General features: G+C 46.2%; 1 protein-coding gene across 1 annotated transcript; it reads left to right on the forward strand.

Annotated features, from left to right (window-relative positions):
- Nucleotides 1–6,019: 6,019 nt before the first annotated feature.
- LOC137673947 (duodenase-1-like) lies at nt 6,020–8,375 on the forward strand. The gene is made up of 6 exons (XM_068419014.1): nt 6,020–6,077; nt 6,491–6,643; nt 7,140–7,252; nt 7,309–7,375; nt 7,444–7,625; nt 8,196–8,375. The coding sequence occupies exons 1-6, from the start codon at nt 6,020–6,022 to the stop codon at nt 8,373–8,375; spliced, it is 753 nt and encodes a 250-aa protein (XP_068275115.1).
- The last annotated feature ends 1,332 nt before the right edge of the window (nt 8,376–9,707 follow it).

The following is a 9,707-nucleotide window of genomic DNA, read 5'->3' on the forward strand; positions in this document are numbered from 1 at the left end:
ACAAGCTCTTGTCAATTATTAAGTGAAACTGAAATAGCAGCCTTATGAAAACTTTTCATTTGAACCTAAGTTAGTCTTCTTCCCTGGAAAGGAGACAAAGTTTCCAACGTCCTGAGACAGTCATGGAAATGAGTGCTCCAGCTGCTGGGCTGTTAAGGCAATTTCTGGCCTTGGACTAATTAGTGTGCAAACATTGCTACAATAAACCAAACATCCTTATAGGAGAGAAATAGCATAGGTGTGTCCAATATTTCTGTGCTTGCCAAGTGCTTGCTAAATTCAGTCACCCACACATACATATCTGTTGCCACCCGATACATCCTAGGATGTCTGCTGTGGCGTCCAACTGTGCCTCCAAAAGGGAACAAATCTGCCTCTATACTTTTTCCATCACAGGCAAGTAATGGACTTTTCTAGAATATGTTCACAATCTTCCACCTCTGAGCAGTGTGGTTTTCCTGTAGGGTTTCAATGATTAAAGTGCACTGTGTGTCAACCAGGACAGGGTAAAAAGGCACTGGCAAAGCAAACAGCTGTCTGTGAAGCCTTTATCTTAAAGATAAGTCAGGTATTTCTATTCTCATTCTAAGCCTCATGTTATGTCTGGAGGAGTTCTCAGGTTTTGCAATTTGTCACTAGGAAATGAAGTTGTCAAACAAAGCTTCTGTCTTTCTTGGAAGGAATCAAAGATTGTATGAAAGAGACACAAAATTAGGGGAAAGGAGTTTTTTCCACCCTTTGCAGGTTGATCCAGCCCTTCCACATCTTTGTATCCTTTCAACCTTCTTTTGGTTGTTGAGATTGCACCAGCATATTCTTCCCCTTGTGCCCTGTAGGAATGATCATACTTGAGGTTTCACAGTGAATTTGTGCCTCCTTGGTTTCACACCCAGGCAGGAACAAACATTAAAATCAACATTGAGCTTGGCTCTATTTTTTTGATCAGAAAATGAAGTTGCAGAACAACCCTCTTGTCTGTCTCAGAAGCAGCAGCCACTATCATCTGGGGAAAGGAGCAAGAGTAGGAGGGTACTTGCCCAAGGGCAGCAGGACCTGGAATCCAATTCAGAGCTCTGTCTTAGTCTCTCACCTCTAACCTCTGACAAAGCTACTCACTGCTCCGACACTCACAGGCATTAGGAGTCAAACTTTCCCTTCTGATCACAACCAGAGGAGGAAGTCTCTGCCTCTGCTGTGTATCTTCAGCTGCACTGCCTCAGCTCTTCAAAGGTGTCCTGTCCTCAGTAAGTACTTCTGATGACCATTTGCCTTTCAGTTCATTTGGGGCAGTGGAAGGATGTGCCTGGATTTACCTTGCTGAAATTCAGTCTTTTAAAAGCCTCTGGTACACTCTACTCCACTTATGGCAAGGGACAGACGATGTGTCTTCATTTTCATGAAAGTTAACCTCCAGTTCATGCCCAGCTTATATTCCTCTGAGCATCTGCAAAGCATGGATGTACGCTCGGTCTGTGATTTACAGCAACTCAATCAGGTACCTGCAAGCTGAGATTTCACTGTTGTACGCATTTTGGATGGGATAGAGTTAAATTTCTTCAGCTTGTATGGGACTATGGTTTGGATTTGTGCTGAATGTGGTGTTGATAGCACACTGATGTTTTAGTTATTGCTGAACAGTGCTTACAGAGCGCCAAGAATTTTCTGCTCCTCAGACCACCCGACCAGTGAGTAGGTTGGAGGTGCACAAAATGTTGGGAGGGGACACAGCTGGGACAGCTGACCCTAACTGACCAAAGGGATATTTCATACTATACGATGTCATGCTCAGTAAAACTGGAGGGGAGAGGCTGGCAGGGAGGCTGCTGCTCAAGGACTGCTGAGCAATGGTTGGTTGGTGGTGAGCAATTGTTTTTATTTGCATCACTTGTCTTTCTTGGGTTTTATTTTCCTCTCTCTTTGTTATTTTTTTCTCACTTTTCCTTATAATTTTATATTTTATTATTGTTTCTTTTTAATTATTAAACTATTTTTATCTCTGTTTCTTTCTCACTTTTACCTTTCTGATTCTCCTCCTGACCCATGGAGAGGTGGGGAGTGAGTGAGCAGCTGTGTGGTGCTTAGTTGCCAGCTGGAGTTAAACCACAACACCTGTGATTCTCAGAGCAGTCAGTTCCAGAGATGCCTCCAGGTACTTGGTGTGAATGAGACGGCTCAGGTTTGTGTCTCTCTGCTTTTTACAGTCCTCTGTGATTGTCTGAGTGGGTTTTGAGGTCTCAATCACCTCCCATACATCTCCTGACACATCCCAAGAGAGGCAGTACACATTCTCGGTGCTCACTTTCAAACACATTACCCTGGTAAGCTGCAACACAAGCTTGTCCACTCTGACCCTTCCAATATTTTGAACAGAAAAATACATGTGTGCACAGAACAATAATTCTATAATGGCACCACCATGTAGGGCCTGGACATGTATCAACCCATGTGCTCAGTAGTGGGGTTGCACAGGCCCATTGAAGAGGACACAAGCCTTGCACCGTATCTTCTGGTTTGGGATGTTTGTTTTTATTGTCAGTGATACTAAAGGCTGTGATTTCCTCGTGCATCACCCTGAGGTTTGGCTCATGATCCCTTGTCTCACAGTTCTGTATGTTTGTCACTGTTTGCTTCCAACACCTTTGTGTTGATACTTTCTCACCAGTATTTGAGATTTTTCCAAGCGTCCAGAGAAGGGAAACTTGGGCTTGTGATTTCAGGTATTTCCCAAGAATTCTAGGATGCAATGCTGTGCTGGAGGGGACGTAAGAGAATTACTTTGTCTTATGTTCAGAAAAGCTCCTCATGGGCACAGAGGAGACAGATTCTCTTACTTTACAGTTGTTTGAGTTACCAGCCAAGAGAGGAATTGCTGAGAACATCAACCCTTTCCTGGAAACATCAGAATACTGAGGAGGGGTGGAAGTTTGCTCAAGTGTTTATTATCATTTAGTTCTACAACTTGGTGTTATCTGAAATGTCTCCTCAGTTCTGGTCTGTGCTCCTCCGATAACACAATCTCACACATCACAGAAAGCAAAGTGGTTTGCAGCTTTCTGCTTTATCTCTCAGCAGGACGGAAATTGGTTAAAAAGTTTCCAGGAAGCAGATTAACCTAGATTAGATATCGTGCTGACAGGCTCTGGAAGAATAAAAATGAGAAAGGTGAAATCTAGCAAACAGGAGAAGCAGACATTTTCTAAGAAGTCTGGAAAAATCATGGAGCAAGTCCTCTCATAATGCCCGTTAGGGCATATGAAAAAGAGGGAAGGGATCAGAACAGCTAGCATGCATTTACCAAGTGTAAACCAGGTCTGACCAACAGGATTGCTTCTATAATAAAATGACTGGAATTATGGATGTGGGGGGAGCAGTGAGTGTCATTTACCTTGATTTCAGCAAGGCTTTTGACATTGTCTCCCAGCATGTTCTTCTATCTAGGTTAGGATGTTATGATCTGAGTGGACAACTGGATGAGTAAAAACAGGTTGGATGATCAGGCTCAGAGAGTTGTCATGGTACTTAACAGGCCGTACTCTACCCAGAGGCCTGTAACAAGTGGTGTACCATAGGGGTCTACCCTGAGGAGGGGTTGAGGGAGCTGGATTTGTTCAGACAGAAGAGCAGGGCTTGGGGGGACCTAACAGCAGCTTTCCAATACCTGAAAGCAACCATCCGGAAGATGGAACCAGGCTCTTCACAGCAGCAAATGGTGGGAGCATAAGAGATAAAGATAATGGGTAGACATTGCAAGATAAATAAATAAAAGAGGTTCAGGCTATGTGTAAGAAAAAATGTTTTCACCATGAGGACAGTGAAGCATTGGAGTCAGTTGCCCAGAGAGGCTGTCTACTCTCCATCCTCACAGAATCACACAGAATCACAGAATCACAGAATGTTAGGGATTGGAAGGGACCTCGAAAGATCATCTAGTCCAATCCCCCTGCCGGGGCAGGATAGCCTAGACCATATCACACAGGAACGCATCCAGGCGGGTTTTGAATGTCTCCAGAGAAGGAGACTCCAGTGTCAGTGCCTTATGTACGTTCCCCATCCTGGAGGGTTGGCTGTCTAGGCTCACAGCCAAATTAGAGTCAGTGCAACTGAGGGCTGTGTCCCTTCCATCTAGTAACACTGGAGCCAGTGCTCCCAGGCAGGACTTCAGAGAGGCCTCAGCCAGGGCTTCTCCCCTTCTCATGGGAGCTGCTTTGAAGAGGAGACTCTGACTCTGGTCCCGACCTGAGCTCCAGCTCCATCTATGTCTCAGCCATGTCTGCGCCTGGTCATGTAACCTGCCCTTCTGGACCTGGGCCCATGGACCAACTTCTCAGCTTAACCTCAGACTTTCTTCATCACTATGGACTTGTCTGATCATCTAGAACACTATTGCTCAAGGCTGTGAGTCTCCAGTATGTCCTGTGCCTTAACTACTCTGATATGTGATTTCTGATATCCCAAGGGCACCTCTGATGGCAGTCAGCCCCTCTGATGAGAACCAGGACCTCTGCCTGGCCCTATTCAGCTCTCAGTGTTCCTATCAGGGAACACAGAAAAAAAAGAAAAATTAAAAAAAAAAAAAACACAACAACTCAACCCATATCTAGGATCCAAGGAGGCTCTTGCCAAGGGCCTTCAATGAGATAAGCACTCGACTGGAGATACCCCACTCCTCTCACTGCTGCCTGGGAACTGGGTACTCTAAACTAGTCCAGATCTCTCCAGCTTTTGCAGGAGATGATGACAAAAACATGTCACCATGTTTTGGTGGCATGATTGTGACACGAACCCCTCACCAAACCACAGCCTGGGGTTCTTAAGAACAGAAGCAGTAAACAACACAAGCAGATAGCAGGCTGGGGTTTCCTGTTTCAGCTCCAAACTTTATATATATAGATTGCCATTCTGTACCTGTCTCCTGCTTGGAGGAATCATCATGAGGAATCCCCCAATAATGTAATTAACAGTAATATTTTATACTACTAAAACCTGTTTGCTTACCGTGGATATGCAAATGTGTCAACATAGTATATAAATAACATTAATTTGACACTTAAACCAAAGAGTTTATCAAATAATTGGGCTCTTACCCCTGATCTGCAATATGGCACATGTTTATGACACAGAGGCAAGAGGTAACTGTACTACCACTCTATGAGTTGATGAAGTGGATTGACTGTAGTCATGGGGTGGAGTGTGATGGATGCACTTGACACCCCCTTAACCAAACCAGCAGCAGTTTGGTACAGGCTCCAAAGGAGGTGAAGGCCTGAGCCATGGCCAGGCCAAGAACTCCTCTAGGAAACCCACAAAGAAGCAGAGCAACACAGTGAACACTGGTATGTTGTGGGTACAAGGAGTTTCATGCATCCCTCTCCCATTTTGTGCAATTTGACTATGAGCTAACCACTTTATCCCATAAATATGACAGCCTGAGTGAGCCTTCTTTGAGCTGGCCCTGCCAGGCACCGTGGCTGCGTGGTGATGACCTCTCCTTGAGCTGGGATGCCTCTCAAGGCTGCTCCTCGAAGCAATGAGATCTTTTACCAACTACAGATCACTGAATGGGCCCAATTTGAGTTCTCCTTGGTCGGCAACTGGACTGAACGCCAGACAACTCTCCCCTTTAGCAGGGATGCCTCTCAATGTTAAGAGATATTAGCTGTTTAGCTTAAATAAGTTTTCAATAGAATGAATCACTTACAGTTATAATGTTGTGTGATTTAGTGTGCTGTTTGCTCAGCTTTACTTAGCATGAGCAGCTGGATTTGCTGAAGCCTTCGGCTACAAGCTGTAAATTTCCACTTAGGTTTACTAAACGTGTACCTACTTAGTCAAAACAGAGCTTCCAGTGTATGTTTCCTCCATGTAGTATGTAATAGGGTCAACCTTGCAATCAAACTCTGTTAAGCTGCACTTTTATCTAAACACTCCTCCGAGATGAATTGGCGCCAGGATCTCAGGGTGGTGTTTCGCAACACCTGCCTGTAACAACTGTTTTGGCTCTTCAGGACAGAGGTAGAAGATGATGCTGCTTTTGCTGCTCATAAGTGCTTTTCTCCTTGTTTCATGGGCTGGGGCTGGCGAATACACAGAGAAGGGATTTAGATGAGGACATGCAAGGGCAGAAATGGGCACTGAGGAGGAAATCTGTCTGGTACCTGCCTTGTCCTTTCTCATGTCTCTGCTCTCTCCTCTACTTATATTTCTCAGCTCAGACTGTGCCTGAAACCAGTGGTGCATTACAGGCACTAGTGTAGTGCCCTTTGATAGCATTTTAGACCTCCAGAGCCAGGTGTGGTCAGTCATCCTCAGGAAGTGTTGCTTGGTTTTCTCTCTGTTGTTCATAACCAATGCTTTGGACAACCCAGGGAAAGAGAGTTATTAGCATCATTGGAGTACAACCTCAGAGGAGGACCCTCTCTCCTCATCCACCTCTGAACTTGATGGGGAATAGCAGCATATGTGATATTAGCACTTCTCATTTCTCTTCCAGGAAGGATCACTGGTGGATCAGAAGCTAAGGCCCACTCTTGGACCTGTATGGCTCGCTTATTAATTCAAAATGTGTCAGATGAATCTGCGTGTGGAGGATTCCTGATTCACCAAGATGCAGTGCTCTCAGCAGCTCCCTGTGTGGCTGGAATAATATAAGGCCCTGTCTTTCTTGCACATGGGTTTTTTCGTATCTCACACAGTCATGAAGAGCCACAAGTCCTGGTCTGAGGTGAAAGAGTACTCTGCGTCTCTTCAGGCACAACAGGGCTCTCTGTGAGCCCAGCCATCCCCTGTGAGTTGCAGGAATTGTCTGCCAGGGGCTGTGTGCCTCTGGTGACGGGACTCCTCAGCAGTCGTCTGCTGGTTCCTACCACGGGTCACAGCTGCTATTAGAGAAGAGAGACCAGTGTCTCCCATTCCCTGCTTCCCTTTTGTCTTCAGAATGGGACACCTTAGACCTACGTCAGCATGAGGTAAGGGACCTTCAGTTGAATGTGGAAGGAACCCAGGCTACAGAGGGCAACTTGCTGAGAACTGATCTCTGGGGAGGCATATCCCATCACCACCTCCCTCAAACCACCTGTCATGGGGGCTGTGTCACTGTGGTTAGTGCAGGTGGAACATGTTGGTGTTTCCTGGCAGGAAAGTGAATATCACTCTGATCCTGGGAGACCACAATGTAAAGAGGAAAGAGTTGAGTCAGCAGAAGTTCCACGTTGGCCGCTGGGTCATCCACCCCAACTATTCAGGAAATATCCTTGTAAATGACACATCTTGCTGCTGAAGGTATACCCCCACACACCCTTGGCACGTCAGGGATCTCCCCCTACTCACTTCCCCAGCCCCATGAACTTGTTCCCACTCCCTATGCTCTCTCTGCTTGGCAGGTGCAGCCTGAATAAGAAGCTGAATAAGAAAGTGAGTTTTATCCCCTTGCCCTATCACAATGAGGAACTGTATGCAAAGTGGCTGGTTGGGGCGAGGCACCGATAACAGGGGAAACAAGTAATGTGCTGATGGAGAGGGATCTGAAGGTGCAGTGTGAGGAAATGTGTGAGATGCCTTTCAAACACTATCAGCCTGTGCCCACGATCTGTGCTGGTGATGAGAATGGCAAAAAAACAACATTCCATGTTTTGTTTTGGGCTCTGAGCTTGGGATGAGGTTGGGATTAGACAGTCAGTTTGGTTCTCAGGTGAAGGACAAAGGGGATTAAAATGAACTAGATTCTTCAAAATAATGTGCAGAGGCTCCTCACAGGAGGTCTGAAACTGATTGCTCCCTGAACCAGGGTGCAGTTGCCCCAACTGTCAGCATCGTCTGCCTTTTTACATACCTTTATTCTACCCAGCCTAGCCACTGCTCCGGCAGGCTGCAGATCTCATGTAAATCCTTTGCCATTTCCTCCTGACACAGCGAGATGGCTTGGATATTGCTACGTGTCTAAAGTAGGACTAGATTCTTCTCTTCAGGATTGTGCAGGCAGTTTCTGAATCTCAGATGGGTTCCAAGCCGGAATTGCTTCACAGATTGGCTTAGAGGAGTAGTAAGGCAGCTACAAGCCCTGTGGAGCTGAGCCTGGAGGGACATGGTTGAAAGAGGAGGTTCTTCACACAGAGGGAGGCAAGAGAGCCTTTCTTCCTTAGGGCAGAGGGAGCTGTGCTCTGACATATCTGACTAGTCCCACTCCTTTTACTTCACAGGGTCATTCTGGTGGCCCGTTAGTCTGCAATGGGAAGGCTCACGGCATTGTTTCTTCTAAACATGAATATTGCATCTTCTCTGAAGTATTTACCAGAGTCTCCTATTTTGAACCCTGGATACATGAAGAGCTGAGGAAGTTTGCACTCCAAGACCTACCTGACTCTCCCTCCCCCAAGTAAAATGCTCAGTGCCCCATTTCTACAATGCATCAAACATCTGCTGATGCTCAGAGACTTCCAGAGGCAGCTGAAATGGAGTCAGAGATGCCCTCATGGCATAGACACAGGCTTCTGCACCAAGGAATATCCCCATGGCAAGCTGAAAACTCAGGTCCCAATCACACACAGTTTCACATTATTCCATTCCTCCCACTGCTGCCCAACAGTGCTACCTCCTGCTCTGCTTTCTGGCCACCAATAAAAGCATGTTCAAACTTGCTTGTGTGTGCAGCCTTCTTGGGAACAGGATGAAATGCCTGAGCATCCACTTCCTAGTACAGGGGCTGTGGGAACTGTGGACAGGAAAGTGGGATTGTATTCCCCAGAGATAGGTCACTCTTCTCATCTCCCCTCTCAGCTTGCTGAGCTTGCTGCATTTTGTCAGAAGGCTACATAGCATCATCTTTGCATGAGGCAAGGGGCAGCAAGACCTGCACAGAGAAGAAGAGACCATGTTAGCCACTTAGAGAGGACAGAAAAGAACACAGAGACAGCACTTGCCCCACACCCTTCCTGTAGTTATGAAAACCTCACTTCAAGTTCCCCTATTTACAAGCTAGGACTGTGCTCTACTCCATTCCCTTTCTCAGCCCTCTGCTTTGCCCCAGTTCACAAGTCCCACCCCACAATGGGCCGCAAGGTGTCCACAGACCTGTGAAGGCAGGAAAGTCTAGAGATTAGAGCTATGGATGGGGAAAACGGCATGCTGGATACCTGGGGTTTCTAAAGGCAAAACAGAAGGACCACAGGTTCAAAGCATGGGAGGACTGGTTTCAGTGTGCAGGTGGTGGCATAGAGCAGCTGGAGTCCAAACAAACTGTATTGTAAAGACACCAGCCTTTCTAATTCACATCCTTTCTCTCCTTTCTGTCCTCTTGAACCTTATATGAAGCATTTGCTTTGTAGCTGTAAAATGTCTGAGCACTGAAATCTGGAGATTTTCTCATATTGGATCATCTGGGCAGGAGGTGACTGGGCCAAGAGGTGCCCTTGCATGGGCGGTAACAGGGCAGAAAAATTCAAAGACAGCAAAGGAAAAAGCAGTACTGCAGAGAGACAACCCTGACCACACATGCAAGGGAGAGATGCATTTCTTGTTGGCTGGAAGAAAAAGGAAAAGGTGGATCTGAGCTGCTATTTTACACAAATTCTGCTTCTCACCTGAATCTTCTCTGTGAAAGAAGTAGTTCCCCCAGGAAGACACCAGTTCTGACAGACAATGGGTGTCAGATCCCTCCCTTTATCAGAGGTGTGGTTAAGCACACAACATTGTGCTTAGTAGAAGAAAGAGTT

Source organism: Nyctibius grandis, chromosome 26 (assembly GCF_013368605.1).
Source record: "Nyctibius grandis isolate bNycGra1 chromosome 26, bNycGra1.pri, whole genome shotgun sequence".
In the NCBI taxonomy this organism is placed as follows: domain Eukaryota; kingdom Metazoa; phylum Chordata; class Aves; order Nyctibiiformes; family Nyctibiidae; genus Nyctibius; species Nyctibius grandis.